At 37.5% G+C, this 21701-nt stretch overlaps 2 protein-coding genes across 2 annotated transcripts in view; one reads left to right on the top strand and one right to left on the bottom strand.

Annotated features, from left to right (window-relative positions):
• Positions 1 to 513: 513 nt before the first annotated feature.
• Positions 514 to 16855, top strand: LOC306843351 (alpha-protein kinase 3-like). The gene is made up of 15 exons (XM_079374793.1): positions 514 to 844; positions 1140 to 1419; positions 2043 to 2081; positions 2544 to 2665; positions 2938 to 3055; positions 3183 to 4572; positions 8997 to 11472; positions 11953 to 12100; positions 13210 to 13337; positions 13430 to 13465; positions 13571 to 13845; positions 14281 to 14369; positions 14490 to 14707; positions 14824 to 14872; positions 14983 to 16855. The coding sequence occupies exons 2-15, from the start codon at positions 1283 to 1285 to the stop codon at positions 15323 to 15325; spliced, it is 5568 nt and encodes a 1855-aa protein (XP_079230919.1). The 5' UTR covers positions 514 to 844; positions 1140 to 1282; the 3' UTR covers positions 15326 to 16855.
• Positions 15433 to 21701, bottom strand: part of LOC306843352 (sodium/nucleoside cotransporter 2-like) — a 20742-nt gene continuing 14473 nt past the window's right edge. The window contains exons 7-18 of the mRNA XM_079374794.1: positions 21391 to 21504; positions 21036 to 21110; positions 20877 to 20957; positions 20696 to 20776; positions 20371 to 20496; positions 20122 to 20252; positions 19858 to 20026; positions 19020 to 19214; positions 18825 to 18906; positions 18573 to 18671; positions 18156 to 18261; positions 15433 to 17448 (exon numbers count right to left, since the gene is read on the bottom strand). Coding sequence (XP_079230920.1) covers positions 17337 to 17448; positions 18156 to 18261; positions 18573 to 18671; positions 18825 to 18906; positions 19020 to 19214; positions 19858 to 20026; positions 20122 to 20252; positions 20371 to 20496; positions 20696 to 20776; positions 20877 to 20957; positions 21036 to 21110; positions 21391 to 21504 — 1371 coding nt within the window. The 3' untranslated portion in view covers positions 15433 to 17336. The remainder of the gene's footprint in view (positions 17449 to 18155; positions 18262 to 18572; positions 18672 to 18824; positions 18907 to 19019; positions 19215 to 19857; positions 20027 to 20121; positions 20253 to 20370; positions 20497 to 20695; positions 20777 to 20876; positions 20958 to 21035; positions 21111 to 21390; positions 21505 to 21701) is intronic.

Genomic DNA, 21701 nt, shown 5'->3' with positions numbered 1-21701 from the left:
TCTATAATACGCCCCCAGGGTCATATATAGTTGATGTAATATTTCAAAACATTAGACTGGCTTGACCCTTTACAACATCTTACAGATTTAAAACAATTGCTTTATTTTCTGTTTCTATGTGTTCTCAGCAAATCTTATTCTGCAATTCTTAAATCTTATTATACAATAATAATTATATATCAATTTTGAATTGAATGATTTGTTACTTACGTGTGACTTGAGTCCGAGTGTTACACTCAAGTTTACATCTGTGTTATTATTATTTGTAAGCATGTGTTTCATCTGTTGTTTGAATGCTGCACGGTATGTTTGTGAGAGTGGTTGCTTGACAGCATGTAATCAGAGCCCTTTTATGATTGGAAAATGATGCAATGACATATGACCGGTGGGAAAGGTTGTTGACTGTTATGGGGAGGTTGTACAGACAGAGTGACATAGAGGGGGCTGTCCTAATTAAACCTGGGCATGGTTTGAGCTTGTCCGGAGTGCTGTCATCAAAGGGCCACTTGCATCAGATCACTTTCACCACATCACATACTAGATGCATTTGGCTAAATTTCTACACACATTGCGCCATTTATATGTATGTTAAAGTATCCCTATCCCGCATGATCAGTCAGTAAAAGAGTGAATTACAGGATTTCATGAGACGCTTTCATTGGACGCTGCTTTCAAGTGGCTTCAGAGCAATGGCTAGTTGTGGAAAATGTGATGTGCTCTTGCGCCTATTTGTAGGCCTGCTATAAATAGGGTCCTGCTGGCAACACATGCTCTGCTGTGATTGACAATTCTAGTGCTACTGGGACAGCAGGCTCCAAAGAACAGGCAAAGAAACATACTAATGGTGAGTTCTTTAAGTGTTATGCTGTTTTGTCAAGCAATTCAAAGTTCAAACTATATGTGTTGGTTTGAAATCAAATACTAATTACTGCGTTTGACCAAACTGGAATTAGCAGACAGCAGTTCCTATTTATAACTTCTCTGTTCAAATGGTTTGCTTGTTGAGACTAGCTGCCCTCAAAACAGAATGGTTCTGTTTAAACTATATTTTAACATTTCGGTTACATATTATTAATATTGTTATTACTTTCAGTGTTTTTATTTCTCAGTTTGATTGATTTGTATTTTTTGCTTTTTAGTAGTTCTCCAAATAGTTACGAAGTGGAACTTTACATTTTGGTTCCAATCACCTGGAGACCGACCTGAATTATATTCAGCAGAAATACTGTAACCTCAGAGACTGGTGGGTTTTTTGGACTGTTGAAGTTATTCCTTTTGGACAATGACATCCAGGAGGCCCATGACCCGTTCTTACTCTGGAAATGGGAGATCGGGAAGCCAAAATGGGGAGGATGTTTCATCGGCAAGCGGAAGGTCAGAGAGCCGCAACTACCTCTCCAACGTTAGGCCTGAAAACAGGTAAAAATTTGTCAAATTTGATTGAGGTTGTTTTTCTGCCTTGTTTGAGTGTGAAAAGCCTGTCTGCTTGTGTCAGAGTTATCCAAACCTCCAGTTTGGATGTTGATTTTGAGGATTATGATGTTTTTTTTGGTCAAGAAATGAATTGTGTTTATAATAAAGGTTTTGGAAATACACAACTACAGTTTTTCACTAATCATTGATATTTTTGAAATAAATATAATCAAAAATGTATATAAATTATATGTAATATTAATGGTTTATCATTTGATGGTTAGAACATGATCATTGGTTTTTATGTTTAAAAAGAAAATCCCCTATTCTCCTATTCTGAAGCTTTATGTTATCAAATGAGATGCCATTTTAGCACACATCAACTTAAATCCGATTTTTTGTTGTTACTGAAGTAACTCTGGTTAACACATTGGTGGTATTGTGTTGGCTCAACTACAGTTATGCCAAAAGAGACCACAACATTCTCCCCATTAGCAACAGCGTTTACTGTATGATGCATTACAGATGCTCCTGGCTGTGATTAAAATCAGGGTCACGCAGTGACTAGTCCCTAGTTTAGACGTTCTTGTCTGATAAGTGTCCCTTTGATTTGCCTCTTTTCTAAATAGCTTTTCAACTCACAGGTATTCAAACTACAGGCCGTCGAGGTAATAAAAGCTTCCCAAAAGGTCAATCCCAAACTAACAACACTTCAAATAACAATTTCTATTCCCCAAAATCCCTTTCTGCCTTGGTTTGTTTTACAATTTCAGAAATACCCAATTAAAGCCGATTGCATTTGATTGCAACGTGATCAATATGTGACCCACCCAAATAACCACTGTATATTGTATGTGAAAAAGTACACTATAAATGATACCAAAACAAGCTTTTACATGTTAATATTATAAGGCTAAAATAATATCCTCTCACCCTGTTAATACCTTGCAGCCTTTCCTCCCAATGACAACAATAATTATAATTTTACGTTTTGCTACTTATATTAATACTACACTTTCGTGTCTGTGCAAACTGTTGCTTTCGATTTTTAATTTATTGATTTATATAATAATGTAGCTTTCCTGAAATGGGGATTAATGAGTTGTCAAATTTGTATCGCCCATTTTCAGGAGTACATTATGTACGGTCATGGCTCAATTGACTGAAGACACCCAGCCATGTTTTGAGACCACCATAAAATCGAAGGCAGTGTCAGAATCATGCAATGTCAAGTTCTCTTGTGTGGTCACAGGTAAGTTGCTTTATGATTATGAAAATAAATGAAAATACTGAACGCAAGTTTAAAACATACTATATAGATATATGTTCTGTAACATTTCAATATTGTAAAAATACACAACGTATAATCATATTTGGTGTGTAAAGTCTGTGTGTATGTTGTTTTGTTCCCCGAAATATACAATCATGATTTTCTAGGTTGAATTAATGTTCAGTATTACAATACCATTACTTTTTCCATTTAATAAGAGCAAACTTCCTTAATTTTACTCACATTTTCACCAGGTTACCCGGCTCCTGAGTTGACCTGGTACAAAGATGACATGGAGTTAGATCGATATTGTGGTCTTCCCAAATATGAAATATTTCGCAATGGAAAAATTCACACACTCCACATCTACAAGTATGACCTGACTGCTTATTCTACATGTCTTCACATTTCTAAAGAAATACATTTCATAAATTCACATCCAGATCAATGCTTTTATTGTTTGCACAATGACCATTAACTACATTTCTTAATTTGGCAGCTGTACAGAAGATGATGCAGCCATTTATCAGGCCTCAGCGAGGAACAGTAAGGGTATCGTCTCTTGTTCTGGGGTGCTGGAGGTGGGCACCATGAGCGAGTACCTGATTCACCAAAGGTTCTTCGCCAAATTGAAACAGAAGGCTGAGAACAAGCGGCGAGAGCTGGAAGAAAGTCGACGTCGGGGTAAGGAGAACATCAAGAAGGAACAATTAAATGTGATTAACCAGGAACGCTTACTAAGGAAGCGTAGGATTCCTGCTGGGAACGACACACTGAGCTCTTCTCCCACAACCCAGGATGGAGAGGAGAACGTGAGCTCCCAAGGGACAGATGAAGAGCAGTCTGCAATCATAAATGATAAGTCTGATAATATCACTGTACAGGCTTCTGTAGGAATAACAGAGATGAAAACAGAGAATGGTAATGAGAAACTCAACCGTATCTTCGATCCAATGGAGGTGGTCTCCACAAAGCAGTCTGCCAAAGAGAAACCGGGTGAAAAGAAGATGCGTATTACCAATGGATTTGATGAGGTGGGTGTTATTAAAACCACCCAGAGCAACAGAAAACAAGATGATGCTAATGAAGGAATGAGCCTGGCAAAATACTTAGCTGAGTCAGTGCAGTCACAAGCTGCTGAGGAATATCAGAGTTCTGCAAAGTCACAGGAGATCATGGAGGTCGATGCTAGACCTGTCCAAGAAAAAGAACGAGAGCTGGAGATAGAAAGGGAAAGATTAAAAGAAGAGAGGAACCGTTCACGAGAAATTGAGCGGGAGAAGGAACGAGAGAGATCCAAAGAGAGAGAACGAGAGAAAATTAGGCAAACAGAACAAGAACAAAGAGCTACATCTGGGCCTTCAACCAAAACTGCATCACACAAAGAGCCAGAACCTCAACACAAGTCAGCTCTAACCTCAGTTTTTCACTCCCTAAAGGACATATTCTTTGGCAAAAGCAAGAAGTCAGAGACAGCAGAAACCACAAAGAGAACTAGTGAAGATATCATAGAAAAAGAAATTCCACAACACCTTCCTCCCTCACAAACACCTCCTCAAGAGTCTTTGGTCTATAGTGAGGCCTCCGAGCTTGAGGCACCAAAGCTGGTCCAGGAATCATCTCAAATGGTGGATTTGGAAGTGAAAACAAAGCCTTTACCACAAACACAAGACTCAATCGTCCCTAATGATATCATAAACTCCAATTCAGCTGAACATATTTTTGAATGTCATGCAAACAAACTTGAGGATGTGTCTCCCACCCCTGAAAGAGAGCATGTTGAGAGCATTGGAGCAACACTTAGACTCTCTGTAGGGGAGAATGAGATGCCAAGGGACGAGAGTAGTCCAAAGGAAGTCCCGCAGATTGATCAATTCCTGCTTCTCAAGGTAAATTCATCACACTTCTCACTTTACAACCTGCCGGTTTTGTCCATCTGTAGTGCAGGGCTTCCTGCACCACAGCACATGGCAGTTATTTATAGACAGCACATTTGTGCGACAAGACTTGAGTTTAATTACACCAGTCCATAGCCAAGATGATGACACTAACTACACCCAAGAGAACACAGTAGGCAGCTTTGAGATTATTTGGTCTTTGACTTCTCATGTAAGGATTGAAGGTGTCAGCGTTGTTCTTATAGACTATTTTCTTGGCAAAACCACGTTAAAATGTTTCTATTTTGTTTTTGTTTTTTCTAATTATTTACCATTTTAATTACAATATTGTACAATATTATATTATAAGCATAACAGTTTAAGAAAAATCTGTGTGTGTGTGTGTGCCATGATGTTTTTTTTTACTTAAATTCTACAATTTTAACTTATTATTTACAAATTTTACAATTTAACTTAAATTCTACATTTAAATTTTCAATGTTGTCTTAAAATATTGGACTCCACTGCATGAAGACTACAATTAAAAATATTTTTTTTATGTTTTTGAAAGAAGTCTCTCATGCTCACCAAGGCAGCATTTATTTGATAAAAAATACAATAAAAACAGTAATACTGTGAAATATTATTACAGAATTAATAATGTTTATTATATTTATTATATATATATTTATTCCTGTCATGGCAAATCTGAATTCGCTACTCCTTCTTCAGTGTGAGATGCTTATTAAACCATGCTTATTAAAAGTATTTCTTTAAAAAGTAAAAATAAAAATCTTGCTGACCTAACTTTTCAGTTCTCATAACACAAATTTTTTCTGTGCTCTGCTTTTGTCTTATTTACGGCTCTCTTCCAGGACTTTGAATAAGGGCCACTGGCCCTTTAAAAAGACAATCAATAATGGGTAGAGTGAGCATGAGTCAGACTAGCTGGATTTTTTTATCTTATCTAGAATAGTTAGAGAATGTGTTTTCATACGTCAGCAGACCTTAAGAACAACAGAATGCCACAAGGAAACATGACAAATTCACTTTGAAGAAATTGTATTTACTCATTGGGACCAACTAGTATTCAACCTGAAAGGGAATTTAGTATCCATTGTCATATTTGTGTTGACTTTAAATGTTTCAATGATAGTGCAGGTCAGGACATGATGAAGGACAGTTGCTGGACACTAAGACAAGAAGACAAAACCTCTTCACATTTTCCAGATTCTTTGGTTCCGCGTGTCTTAAAATAAACCTGTTTCTAATCTGTGCAGAGGGAAGCCATACCATACAAAGAGAGTTCACTGACTGCTAAACTTGCATACATTATGTCAGAGAAGCCAAAGTCAGCTGAAGATTTTCCACTTGCATGTAAAAGCTTTGCCTCTCTATGTATAATGGATGACTAAGTGCCCAAGATGCCGTATTCTTCTTCAATTTTTTTTATTATTATTTTTTAGATTTTATTACAAACATGTTTACTTACTGTGCATGCAACTGTAGACAGTAGTTGAGCTTCTTTCTTGGCAAGAATGTGCACATGGCAGAGGTTCTGTTAGCCCTCACATGATTTTTAAAATGCCATGGCTGAAGATTAGAGAGAAATGAGGCTGTTAGAAAGGCGTGTGGAACCGCAGTGATTGCATCATCGCTTAAAACCAGACACGGCTAAATACTAATAATGAATTCATGTTTGTTAGCCAACATGGTGAATGTCACCTTTAATTGATTCACATGTGCTCTACAGTCTCAGACAGGACAAACATGTGATAGCGTTGCACCTGGCATGTAACACATTCAGCTGTTTTTTTCCTATGTAATGTGGAAGTGCAACCACCCTAGCGTCTCGTGGGAAGTTAATGTTAGTTGTTGTGGTGTGTCAGTTAGAGGAACCCTGCACATTCATCTGAACTCTGCTTGTTGAATCATAACAGAGGAACTTCTGTTAAAAGAAAACGCTCGTAGGAACGGTCTATAAATGTGACAAGCTACTTCTGTCACTACTGAAATGCCACTCCATTTTCATTTTTTTTTTTTTTTTTTTACATTTAGATGTTTCAATAATCATAACATTATAACACTGTAAACTGATTATGTTGTAATATGTAATATGTTTATAAAAGTGAAGTGAAAGTGCCATGTATATAGTTTAAAGTTATTTATATAGTTATAACTATATATATAGTTGTCATGAAATGAAAATTCACAATGTTTTCAAAATATTGTAAACAATTCACGTCCGCTATAGTACATACAGTTGGGCAAAAACGTATTTAGTCAGCCACCAATTGTGCAAGTTCTCCCACTTAAAAAGATGAGAGAGGCCTGTAATTTTCATCATAGGTACACTTCAACTATGAGAGACAGAATGGGGGGAAAGAATCCAGGAAATCACATTGTAGGATTTTTAATGAATTAATTGGTAAATTCCTCGGTAAAATAAGTATTTGGTCACCTACAAACAAGCAAGATTTCTGGCTCTCACAGACCTGTAACTTCTTTAAGAGGCTCCTCTGTCCTCCACTCGTTACCTGTATTAATGGCACCTGTTTGAACTCGTTATCAGTATAAAAGACACCTGTCCACAACCTCAAACAGTCACACTCCAAACTCCACTATGGCCAAGACCAAAGAGGTGTCCAAGGACACCAGAAACAAAATTGTAGACCTGCACCAGGCTGGGAAGACTGAATCTGCAATAGGCAAGCAGCTTGGTGTGAAGAAATCAACTGTGGGAGCAATTATTAGAAAATGGAAGACATACAAGACCACTGATAATCTCCCTCGATCTGGGGCTCCACGCAAGATCTCAAGGCTACCATCAGTAACACACTACGCCGCCAGGGACTCAATCCTGCAGTGCCAGACGTGTCCCCCTGCTTAAGCCAGTCTGAAGTTTGCTAGAGAGCATTTGGATGATCCAGAAGAGGATTGGGAGAATGTCATATGGTCAGATGAAACCAAAATAGAACTTTTTGGTAAAAACTCAACTCGTCGTGTTTGGAGGAGAAAGAATGATGAGTTACATCCAAAGAACACCATACCTACTGTGAAGCATGGGGGTGGAAACATCATGCTTTGGGGCTGTTTTTCTGCAAAGGGACCAGGACGACTGATCCGTGTAAAGGAAAGAATGAATGAGGCCATGTATCGTGAGATTTTGAGTGAAAATTTCCTTCCATCAGAAAGGGCATTGAAGATGAAACGTGGCAGCATGACAATGATCCCAAACACACCACCCAGGCAACGAAGGAGTGGCTTCGTAAGAAGCATTTCATGGTCCTGGAGTGGCCTAGTCAGTCTCCAGATCTCAACCCCATAGAAAATCTTAGGAGGGAGTTGAAAGTCCGTGTTGCCCAGCGACAGCCCCAAAACATCACTGCTCTAGAGGAGATCTGCATGGAGGAATGGGCCAAAATACCAGCAACAGTGTGTGAAAACCTTGTGAAGACTTACAGAAAACATTTTACCTCTGTCATTCATTGCCAACAAAGGGTATATAACAAAGTATTGAGATTAACTTTTGTTAATGACCAAATACTTATCTTCCACCATAATTTGCAAATAAATTCTTTAAAAATCCTACAATGTGATTTCCTGGATTCTTTCCCCCCATTCTGTCTCTCATAGTTGAAGTGTACCTATGATGAAAATTACAGGCCTCTCTCATCTTTTTAAGTGGGAGAACTTGCACAATTGGTGGCTGACTAAATACTTTTTTGCCCAACTGTATCACTTCCCACAATGAAACAAAGAATCGTGGCAAAATCACAATTTTTTCATAAGCTAGAATGTTACCCATATTATTAGAAAATTCAAAACATTGGCATTAGGTGTATAATGATCATTAACTTAAACTTCAGTAATATTAAGTGTTTTACTAATGTGGTTTCGTAGTGTTAGTTATATCATATGTCACTAGTCATACAGGGGTGTTGTCAAGTTGACCTGACAGCATACTATGTTGTTTTCCTTCTACATACATGGAAAGTTGCACAAGATAGGTAGTCTGAGTGTACAAATTTATATATAGTTTCAAATATAACAGCTTAAAAACAAGTAAACAAACCAAATGACAAACAAATAGTTGTTAGGTGTATGCTTATTCAATAAATATAACATTGTATTTAAAAAAACATGACATACTATACATCAATGATCAAAATTCAGAGGAAATCTAAGATTTATAAAAACTTCTGCCTCAGTTATTGATTTTATGATTTTATGAGCAAATCAATCCAAGCATAAAAGTGATTAATTACGCTTTTTTTATTGACTTTTTTATTACTATCACATAATTAATATCCTATTCTATAAACATTAAGATCCAGTGCATGCCAAGCGGACAATCTATAACTGTACAATCTGTGCAGTGAATTCAGTGTTGTGAAGCCAACATGTTATTAACAAGCAACTGTTTATGTCTTAAGGCTACAGGTGACCATACTAAACCTAGTGACACGGATGTTCCTGGCTCTGTGGGCTTGGCCAATCCTCCATTAGAGACTGAAAGGCTGGAATTTACCTATCCTGTGGATGAGGTCATGGGAGGTGCTGAGGAAATGCATATTTTAGAGGAACAGGGGGGCTCAGCTGCTCCCCTGACAGACCTCATCATGGCAGACCTGGAAAGCACGCAGTGTTGTGAGAGCCAGCCAGAGTCTCAGCTTTCACAGCTTGCCGACTTTGTCCCTACCGAAGTGCACACTGAGTCCCAGTCAGTGGAGCTGAGGGTAGAAGAGAGTAAAGAGCCAAATGAGAAAGTAATTCCTCATATGGAGGAGGAAAGTGTTATGAAAACGCTAGAGGGAGGTTCCCTGTCAGGGAAAAATACAGAGGAGATGAATGGTGCAATAGTAGGGAAATCTTACACTGCACGGGGAAATGAGTCGGTGAGTGACTTTGTCATAAAAGAGTCAGTCCTTCCTGTAGTTGTAATGAATGAAACAGAATATGAAATGAATGATCAAAATTCATTGTTGCCAGCTTTGGGGCTAAGTCAAGAAGGGGATTCTGTCGCTCTTGTGTCTGAGAGTGCAATGGAAATTGTTTTTAAACCAGAAGAAAAATCGATACCAGCCCTAAATGTTAGTTTAACAGAGAATAAAGAAGCTGCAGCTGACTCTGCTACAGTGAATGATTTTAATATGGAGGATAATAAAAGCATTCCAAGTCAGGGTAGGAGTGCTGAAGAAAAGGGAAAAGATAGTGGTGAAGAAAAGACTGAGGAAAGCACTGAGGGAAAAGACAATGTTAATGCTGAAAAACTAAAGGATTATTCCAGTCAACCAAAGAAAGATGATGTTAAGAGAAGCAATAAACAAAACAATGCTGTTCCAGAGACAGAAGCATCTGTTTTAATTCCAGAGATGGAGATCCCCAAAAGTCCAAGACGAGGTGAAACTGAGGTTATAGAAACTCAACCAAGGCCAAACAAAGCAGATAAACCAAAACTCCTTACAAAAGCACAAGCAGAGAGACGTTTGACCGAGAAGGACCAACCAGCAGTCCAACCAATCATAATACTCCCTGATACAAGAGAAACTGTCATCAAGAATGTGGCAAAAAAGAGATCTACGCCACTCATCCCTGAAATCAAGGTCACATTGCCAGAAAGAGTCAAACGTGAAGAACCTGTTATTGCACCTAGAAGTGAAATTCTGAAATTAGAGCCTGAGAGAGTTATGCAACCTTTAACACAAGAGGTGGCACAGATATTTCGAGAAAAGGAAAGACAAATGGATGATGTCACTAGAGCATCAGGTGAATCAACCTCCAACAGCGCCTTGGTTATTCCAGGTCTTTTGGGTGTGGCAAGGAACACTCAATCATCACCTTCTGTGGAGAGAACACAGGAAATTAAACCACAAAATCTAGAAGCGAGAGTCAGAAGTGGAAATGAACAAGGAAGTATCAACACTGGGCGGGGCAGGGAAGATGACAGTAATATCCCTATAATCAACATAGCATGTGCTGATGACAACACAACCACTCTTGAACAAGAGCAAACTCACGGCCACCCCTCACTTCCTGGCATAGTAATCTCACAAGGTATCCCTCAAAATATTCCTCCCATTTCTGTCACAAATGCAGAAAGGCACACCGATAACAAAAATTATTACTCTGAAACTTTAGTTTCTATGCTGAAAAGTGAAAGCAATCAACATGGTCCAGTTGCTACTTCTGAGAAACCAAGAGAGCAGCTCATGTCCCAGCTCCTGAGTCCTGATATGTCTACAAAAACTCTGCCTAGTATTACTAACCAAGACCCAGATAAGGTTCCCCAGCCGAAAGACACAAAAGTAGAATCTGAATCTGACAGACTTCAAAAAGACAAACCTTCCATAGAGAAACTTAGCCTAACAACCCCTGTGGGACCTACACTCCCTCCACTAAGTCCTGCCAGTTTGCGACGGCTAATGGCAAAGAATAACCCAAACTTAGAGAATCAGGGGTCCATCTCAGCTGCATCAGTGGATGGAAGTGAGAAGAAAGGGGACGAGAGTGGAGGAAGTACACCCACATCCACTTTGTCCTGTGAGAGTAGCCCAAAGATGAAGCGACGAGACAGTCTAACCCTAATACCCTCAGCCACCCCCGAGGAGCTGGCTTCTGGTGCTCGCCGCAAAATCTACCTCGCCAAAACCAAGTCTGAGGATGAGGGATCTGACACTCAGGGTAAGAGGGATAGTCCGTATATGTCGCCCAGTCAGGCTCGCAGGGCGGCTTTCCTGCAACTTCAAAGTGGGCAGCAAACACCACCCACAGAAAGACGTTCGCCATTGATGGCCCGACGCAAGGCCACGCTGGAGGTACCGAAAGCTAAGGAGGAGATGACAGAGGTGACAGACATCACAAAGACAGAAAGCAAACCAGTAGAAAAGGAGAAGCTGGACCCCTTCAAAGGTAACACATGTGTATTTTTATACTGGTTGATTGTTGTTGATTGCAGTTTGTCCAGCAGGATCATTTCATATCTATTAAAAAGAGTGTCAAACCTGCACAAGAAATAACTAACACTTCTGTTAACTGGCCAATATTTATTGACCAATACTGATAATATCAAAACATCGAATATGTCTGAGGTGACAGGTTCATATCCCGGACAAGCCCCCAATTTTTGACACTATTGAAGTTTGACACCAACATAAGAAGCCAATAAAATATTTGTATATATCTGTATGCATGACATTGGTTTGTATTTAGGCCTTGGTTATTCTCCTACTTTCTAAGCAAGTGTTCTAATTTTGCACTGTTCAGACATTATCATATTGACACCAAGACGTAGGGGGACATCTGATATGGGTGAAGAGTAAACACTACATATAAACACTACACTTTACCTTGTTGCCTCTGTCAATTACGCCTGATCCTCTTTCCATTCAGCTCCTCAGGTTATCCGCAAGATTAGGGGAGAGCCCTTCTCAGATGCCTCAGGCCACTTGAAACTGTGGTGCCAGTTTTTTAACATTCTTAGTGACTCCATCATCAAGTGGTACAGAGACGAAGAGGAAATTGTAGAGATGGAAAGACGGTAAATTCCCCTGCAATCTTTCAACACAGACAAAAAACCTAAACCAAGCTTAAAACAACAGGGTAAAAAAGACAGTGAGATTTCCGGGTAAAAGTAACTGTTGATAGAAAAATGCTAATGCAGTATATGGAAAAAACATAAAAAGTAAAGTAAAGTAAGTCGTGACGTATTGTCAAGTATGGTGACCCATACTCGAAATTGGTGCTCTGCGTTTAACCCATCCAAGTGCACACACACACAGCAGTGAGTAGTGAACAAATGCACACACACACACACACACACACACACACACACTCCATGCCGGCCGGGGACTCGAACCCGCAACCTTTCGATTACGAGTCCAATTCTCTAACCATTAGGCCACGACTTCCCCACGGCCACGACTTCCCCACACAACTTCCCCACTTCCCCACAAAAAGACCAACACAACTTGAAAAAGTTTATTGATATGGTACCTTACAGTTATTTTTCTACATATTTCAACAAATGCCCGAAATGTTGATATATAACAAATATTTCGCTATGACAGTGTGCATATTTGACTGCATATTATACCATAAAAGGTGTTTAATGCTGTAAACCTGAAAAGTTATTAGCAATATTATTAACTGCTTTGTGGACTTGTCATTCAACTTATTTGTATTTGAGCATGAACACCACAGCTGTTACTGGTGAGGCTCTAGTCAGTGAGTATGTAACCCAACACTGCTCAATTGCACCATCAGGGGATATTAAAATCTAAATTTGTTTCACACAGTGCTGTATCAGCACAATGACACTGTACTTGCATGCAGAGACCCTGAAATGCGTCATCTGTGCTTGTGTTTGTAACACACTGCCCTCAAGTGGCTGTAAATTTGTGCCACTTTCCATTAATAAAGCATAAAATAGGGTTGGAAAAAAGTGTACAGTATGTATATATGTATGCACATATGTGTATAAGTATATTTGACTAATAACTTCAACTTTGTATGCTTGGTCCATTTACTATGCTTTTACTCTGTAATTTACTCTAATGCTTTAAAGTGTATTAGGATATCAGTGTATTTTGAATAATTGTGACGTGCCTTTGATTACATTTAATTTACATCTCTTCCTCTCTCTCTCAGTGCTGGGGATGAGAGTCCAGTGACCCTGGCCATAGTCCAGGCTTCCAGCAGAGACTGTGGAGTATATGGCTGCTCAATCAAGAATGAATATGGAACTGACGTCACAGATTACTTACTCAGCGCAGACAGTAATAAATAACTCATTGGTCCATTAATAAACAGAAATCTGCTAATGTATTATTTATTATATTCGCTTTGTTATTGTTTCTTTTTTGGGCAGTCCTGGCAGAATTTTTCTTAAAGGAGGATTTAGAAGGTAAGACTTCTGGAGGAAATCAAACGTGCCAATTGCAAATTATACTTCAAGATTTTTGATGTTTACCTACGTTGAATTTTCTATGCTTTATTCCCATCATCTCAGTTGGAGAAGAGATTGAGATGACACCAATGATGTTCACCAAAGGCCTAGCAGACTCGGGTTACTGGGGTGATAAATTCTTTGGTCGCATCATGACAGCAGAGGTTCAGATTGGAGAGGGATGCATACACAAGGCCTGCAGGGCAAAGGTCATCTATGGTTTGGACCCTGTCTTTGAGTCAGGCAGCACATGCATCACTAAAATACGAAATCCCATCGCATATGGGGCCAAGGAGGACAGCAACCTGGCCGAGAGAAATCTAGAGATCACCAAACAGGTTAGAGTCTTAGTGGATCACAGTTTACATTATATTCAATTTATACTGACACAGAAAAAACTAAGGAAACACTGGGGAAAATGGTTATTTATACTGCCAAGCTCCAAAAAAGGACCACAAGAAGTATTATAAAATTGGTCAGTACAAAGGTGGTCAAGTTCTAAACCGTATTTCTATTTTTTAAACTTGTACGTTACATGATTGATCATGATGTGGCAAGAACCGATGAGATTTGACTTTAATTGTGAATAATAATTGAATTATTCAATCATTACCACACAAGTCATACATACATTTTCTTGATGCGCTTGTTTTTTAAGGTCTTTTTGGATCATGTAGTATAATTGTATGGAAAAAGAGAAACTCAGGTATTTTTACCACAGTGATTTTCAGTTTATATTTCAAGTAAAAGTTTATTTTTCTTCTTGTCCTCAGGACTGTAAAATCCAAAACACCGTTCGGGAGTACTGCAAAATATTTGCAGCTGAGGCCAGAGTGATCGAGAACTTTGGATTCTCATTAGAGTAGGTCTATGAAGTAATATTGACTAAAAGGCATTTCTATCTAATGCATTTGGCTACAAATAAGAGATAATATCAAAATGATCTAATTTCAGTCTTCTTTGCTTCTCTGAATAAATTCAGAGTCATCCCCCTTCATCTGATGTATCGACCTGCCAATACAATTCCATATGCAACAGTAGAGACTGATCTGAATGGTGTGTATGTGAAATACTGTCTGATGGACAGCACAGGAAGACTGATAGCCAGAGCCACCTCTGAGGTGGAACTGAAGTGTTGCACTTTCCAGCACTGGATCCATCAATGGACCAATGGAAACATCCTGGTTACCCGGTTAGAAGGTAAAGAGATATTTACTTCACATGTACTTTTGAGTAAGTTCCTAAGTATTATATTTTAAAGTATTCCAAAATATATATAAATATAATAGTATAAAATAAACTCTTATGTGTTTCAGGTGTCGATACAAAGATTACAAGAATTGAAATTGTTACTAAATCTAAAGGGTTGGTATATTTTACTATGAGATTATAATGTTTACTCGTTTTTCTGATATTTCCACTTCTTCTTCAGTTTTTTTTTCTTGGACAGACTAATAATTTCATGTCTCCTGCAGGTATCAAGGCCTCACAGATAAAGGATCTCCAAAGATAATCGATCAGTTCATTACTCAACATCAGTGTAATTACTACTGTGGACTTTTGGGCCTAAGACCCTTAAAGCCAATAGAGTCTCTACAACAACCTAAAATAAAGACCTCCAGGAGCCCTCTACTGGCCCGGAGGGGCGTAACAGGCTCATCCAGCCCTCAGCTTCAGAAGAAAGGAACTAGCCCACAGTCCACCAGGAAAGGCACGTCTAGCCCCAAAGTGGTTAAAAAGACAGGTGAAGCTGGAGAGAGCAATTCCACCACTAAACACAAAGCTGTGGAGATCCCAAAAACTGTCAGGATGAGGTAGAAAGAAGGATTAGAGCTCTTGGAAACAACATCAAAGAAATGTCTATAGCTACTGTTGTACAGGAAAAATGGCTTCCTGTAAATGGATGCTGTCTATTGTCTTTGCACATAGTGTTTAAAATGCAACAAATATGAATGGCAATATAGATACAAGGATGGTAACAGGGTGAATGACCAGAGGTGTTTGGCCAATTGTAATATTACTGTGAACTGCTTTGCAGCTATAAGTCACCACCAATACCTCCTGAGAGAACCTTAATTTTATTTTTAAGAGCTGAATTAAGGATATCCCCTTTTTAAGACTGAAGAAAATACTAAACCCGGCTGCCTGTAGATGGATGAACAATGTTTTCAGATAGACTCAGAGAAACTTTATGATTTATTCAAATTTTCCTATGCCAAGTTTATATGACTGAGGAACCGTGAAAGAGGGACTGTTCAAGAATTCCTCAAACATCTGTGATGTATGTGTCTCAGCTGTGTAGAAATGCAGCTTTTGTTTCCCTGTAGCTGTCGCTGAGGTGCTATTTATAGTGGATTGTTCTGCTTTTAAGGAAATGGCTGTTAATCTGCAACACCAGTGCACCAATATTGGTTGTATATGGGCAAAGGATTAGTGTCATAATCAATGCAGATGTGTTTTTATCTTAAATGTGTCTCCTAGAAGAGGGAAAATCATGTGCTTTGTCACAGTAAAGCCATTTAGTACTGACCTTTCAGACTGTTCATGCGTCATCTATCTCTGGAACCCTCCAACTTCACACAAATGGACTGTATATATTTTATACTAACATTCAAAAGTGTGGGGTCAGATATTAATAGTTTTATTTAGTAAGGATACATTAAATCGACCAAGAGTGACAGTAAAGGTATTTATAATGTTATAAAAGATAATGCTGTACTTTTGAACTTTCTGTTTATCAAAAAAGTCTGATAAAAATGACCACGCAATGATTATGAAATGATTACGCAAAAATATTAAGAAGCACAAGATGAAACTTCAGCTTTACCATCCTAGGAATACATTTTAAAATACATTAAAACAGTTATTTTAACTATTTCTTTCACAATATTACTGTTTTTACTGTATTTTTGAATAAATAAAGCCTTTGTGAGCATAAGATACTACTTTCAAAAACATTCAAAAATCTGACTTACCCCAAACCTTTGAATGCTCAATATTTACAGGTTATGATATTTTGAAATGTATGATCGTTGAAAATAACCTAAATAAATAGATAAATAAATGTAGCTATCTAAACATTTACCTCATTCACAAGATTTAGTAATCGTTATTTAGCAAAAAAGGCTCATGCTAATGTCCATGGAGTATTGGTATAGTGGTCAGACGTGATATGATAGGGCGTACTGTGGTCTGTTGTAGGGTTTACATGTTAAAAACTATGGATTGTAGTGTATTAGAGAGAGAAGATTGGTGATATACAGTATGTTTGTAGGGATAAGCATTTTATGTGTTTTGGTTGTGTTATTTGTTTTTGTAAAATAAATGTGTAAATAGCAGCAGATGTCTAAATAGCAACTTCTTTGATTTATTTTAGCACCCAAAGGCAGAGTCCATTGCGTCTTATCTTAAAAACTGTTTGCCCTTAGGCCCTCACTGGTTATGCTTTACTCCTGTAATGCAAATTTTCACAGCATAACTGTCAGAATAAAATACTGAATAGGACAATGTCTTGAGATCAATCATGTCACTAGATGTGTAAACTACAAAAATGCTTATAACATTTACATAAGACAGAACAACACAAATTGAATTAAATTTACAGCATTTACAGAACATAAAAATATTTGCACATGCATAGTGCCAACACATTTTTTTTTTCAACAATAAAGAAATTATGTATGAATAGCTAAATGGCCAAATAAAATCGAACATACTTTGCACATACATTAACTTAAAATATATTTCAAAATGTGTGAATTTAATAAACAATGTCATTATATTTAGTTCAGAGGTGTTTTCTGCGTTGTTGTGTTATCTGTTGGCCAAACTACAGGCAAACAGGTTCCTGATAGAGACCACAACAGTTTGCAAAATAAATTGTTGCATTTTTCACTCCACTCCAGGACCCCTCGAAAGAAATTGTTCCATTGTTGACAGTGCTGCAGACAAACAAACATATTTATATTGATGTCTGTCTAAATAAATGTTTCCCATATTAAAGGAAAAGTTCACTCAAAACTGAAAATTTGCTGAAAATGTACTCATCCTTAGGCCAGTGAATGGGTGCCGTCAAAATGAGAGTACATAGCTCATAAAAACATCACAATAATCTGCAAGTAATCCACAAGACTCCGGTCCAAAATCCAACAACATATTAGTTTAGAACCGTTTTCTCGTGTAAACAGTGCTTGATGATATTTCTCTTCTGAATAAAACAATACAACTTTTTCACTGAGGAAAGCAATATTATGATAGAGGACTCGTATTTTAGTATGAAGCAACAGTTTAAAGTTAAAACGCCTTGATGTGATTTGTTATCACAGCTTTTCACTTCTGATGTTAATAGATGGACTGGAGCCATGTTGATTACTTGTGGATTATTGTGATGTTTTTATTAGCTGTTTGGATTCTCATTCTGACGGCACCCATTCACTGCAAAGGGTCCATTGATGAGCAAGTGTTATGATGCTAAAATTCCTCAAAATCTGTTCTGATGAAGAAGCAAACTCATCTACATCTTGGATGGCCTAAGGATGAGTATATTTTCAGCAAATTTTCATTTTTGGGTAAACTATTCCTTTAAACATTTCAATCCAGAGTGCTTTCAGATCACTACAATTAATGCAACGATATTCTCTTTCCTTACCTTTTGAAAAGATCATAACAGCAAGTGTCAATGTTAGCTGTAGAGGTATTGAAGTCTGCATTTTGAAGCAGATCCACACAGTCCAACGGAGGGATGAAAAGTATACCTACAGGCAGAACAATGCAAAACTCAATATCAGATTGTACTCAATCAAAACCACCAGATGGGGGCTGTGGCATAGTAGTTAATCTGTGCTGGTTACTGATATTAGGTTAAAGGTTTGAACCTGGCAAACGGAAATTCATAAACCGTCAATGTTCTGTTTTTGAGCAAGGCCTCATAGAGACAATCTATTTAATGTGCAATGTAAGCTGCTTTGACTAAAAATGTCTGCTAAAATAACCTAATGTGTGTGGTGATGAAGCTGTGATGTTGGTAAAACGTTAAAACAGATTTTAATAATTACAGATTGCTTACCAGCAATACAGGCATTGATCAGGGAAACACATGTGCCTGTGAACAAGGCTCTGAGCACTAAAGTAGATATGACACTCTTCTTTGGTGGACAAATAGAGGCTGTGGAATAATAATAAAATAAAAAAATCAGTAAATGATATGTTATAAAAAATTTGAGATACTGAACAATGGTGATAAGAAGTCATAAGGCACATTATGACCACTAAAATCATTTAAGCACACTTCAAACAAGTGTTTTGAATTGATACTCACACAGGCCTCCAATCACAATACCAAGAGAGCTGAAATTAGCAAAGCCACACAGTGCATAGGTGCAGATGATTTCTGATCGAACCTGCAAGTAGTTTGGACAACATACATTTCAGATTATGCATTTGACTATTTATTATTATGTTTATTAACTGCGTATTTATACACAATTTGATGAGATATTACATAAATACTTACTGAGATCCATTTTTTATCTACACCATCTTCTAAAATGCCATTAAGTCTGTTGTTTTTAAGCTCTGACAGCTTCTCATAGGCTACAAACTCATTGAGGAAGAGTTTAGTGCCAATAAGTTCAGCCACTGTAAAAGACTCATCGTATGGAATTCCCATCATGAAGGCCACCGGCATAAACACGTAGGAGCAGATCAACTGAGGAGTTGAAGGTAACAACACTTTTAAAACACTTTTGTATAGAAAGATTTATAGGATGATGATTATGACTCTTTCCTTTTGATGGAACATGTAAGTACATTACCATTCAAAGGTTTGAGGCAGTAGGTTTTTTTGTTTTTTTTGAAGATATTTATTTTTATCGAGCAAGGATGCATTCATTCAAACAAAGGTGACAGTGAAGACATTTATGATGTTACAAAATATGTATATTTCAAATAAATGCTGTTCTTTTTAGCTTTCTATTTATCAAAGAATCCTGAAGTAATGTATTACGAATTCCACAAAAATATCAATGTTTTGTGAAGACTGAAGTAATGCCTGCTGAAAATTCAGATTTGCCATCACATGAATAAATGACTTTTTAAAATAAATTAAAATAGAAAGCATTTATTTTAAATTATAACAATATTTCAGAAAATTACTGATTTTACTCTATTTTTGATCAAATAAATGCAGCCCCACTAAGCACAAGAGACAAAAACAATAAAAAGTCTTACTGACCCCAACCTTTTCTGAACTGTAATACACACACACAAACACACACACACATGTATATATTTACATTTATATAAATGATCTTGAACATCAAAAAAGCCACACAGGATTGGGCAATACACACCTCAAAAGTGACATCTGGGTATCCCACCATGCCTCCGAACCATCCCAGAGTAGCATTTATGAAGCCCAAAATAGCAAGGAAAGCAATCAAGTTAGCAGCGATGTTCGCCACAAGTCCTATTGATGCAGATGCACCACTGCTGACAGCTTCCAAGACATTCTGTTCACCACTGAACACACACACATAGAAAAAAAAATAAAAAAATTTAACATGCAACATACAATATTTAGAAACCTAAAGTTCATATTCAATAGGAGAACCCACCCGCCATCAACTTTAATCTGACTTGTAGATGTGAACTTGCTCTTTTCAGTTTCAGGGTAGGACAATTTGGAGATGGCTAAAGCACATGGAGCAGCCATCACTGATGCGGAAATCAGAGACGAGGCATCAATCTGTGTAGAGGAGATTTATTATCCCTTAGAGAAATGAACAAACTGCAAACTAAAGAACTAAACATTCCAGCTTTTCATAGAAGAATTTCATAATAAAAAGAAGTACATGTTGTCGTACCCCAAATGAGATGAATGCACCCATAACACTTCCTGCAATGGTGGCAAATCCTCCAGTCATGACAGCATGAATCTCAGATTTGGTCATGTCCTTCAAATAAGGACGAATCAAGAGCGGCGCCTCGGTCTTGAAAAAATCAGAACATTACAAAATTATGACAGAAATGAGCTACAATGAATAATGCTATAATCATAAATGCTTTGTCCCAAAATTGTGTTAAAGTAGCTTGTCCTTCAAGAAACTGATGCACATATAAATTTGTCATGAAATGCTTTAAGACATTTGATTTTTTAATAATTCTGTGCATTATAGGAATGATGACTACCTGACCAACAAATATGTTCCCTGCCACACTGAGAGTCTCTGTAGAGGAGGTTCCCATCGTTACTTGCATTACCCAGGAAATCTTGGCATAGAAAAATACATTATTAATACATCCATTTGAAGAACATATCGTGAAAGTCTCATGGGTTAAATAAATACAAGACTGAACATTTCACTTTTACCTTTGTGATGATCCATTGCATCACACCCAGGTAGTACAGCACTGACATTACACTGCTGAAGAACACCACTATAGGCAGAGCCTGTGAGCATTCAGCAACATTCACTAGTAAAAATAAACCCATCCATGCTTTTCATGTCAAGTATGTGCCATTACTAACCTGGAAAGCAAATATGTTCTCAATGAGGTCTCCAAACACAAAGGATGAACCATATTTTGTGTAGTCCAGAAATATCTAAAAAAGAAAGAAAGACATGATTTAGAACATGGTAGCCATATCAAATTCTGTTTTTCTTTCTCTCCTGCATTTTAAATAATCAATCATTATTGTTTTGTCGTAATAAGTTAAAAATAGATTATAACACATTAACTTCATTTAGAGAGATATCTTTCAAGTATGATGGACATTGTATTATTTTACACAATCCAGAGGTGTTCAAATCTCTGTGAAAATGCTCCTGTTTTGCATTTTTCTAATTTAATAAAAATCTTAATAATGATGTTTTATATTATACCTGAACTTGCTTTCCAAGCCATTCGAAAGCTACAAGACCAGGCTCTGTCCTAATGATAAACAGGCCAATGGCAAACTGTAAACCGAGTCCCCAGAAGACTGTCCTCCAGATCACCTAATCAGAATTCAATGCAAACAACATTTTCTTTAACAACCACACTACTTTAAACAATGTTCCTTTAGCATCTACATCTCATTCTTGGGAAATGATACAGGTAGGTGTAACCTCAACAATCTGATAAGGTTTGTAGGAAATCCAAAGTCTAAAAAATATATATTTTGAGATAAGCACATTCAATAAAACGTGTGCAG

The sequence above is a fragment of the Barbus barbus genome (assembly GCF_936440315.1).
Source record: "Barbus barbus genome assembly, chromosome: 23".
NCBI classification, from domain to species: Eukaryota; Metazoa; Chordata; class Actinopteri; order Cypriniformes; family Cyprinidae; genus Barbus; species Barbus barbus.
The sequence above is the reverse complement of the archived record's forward strand: the minus strand, read 5'-3'. Positions and strand labels throughout refer to the sequence as shown.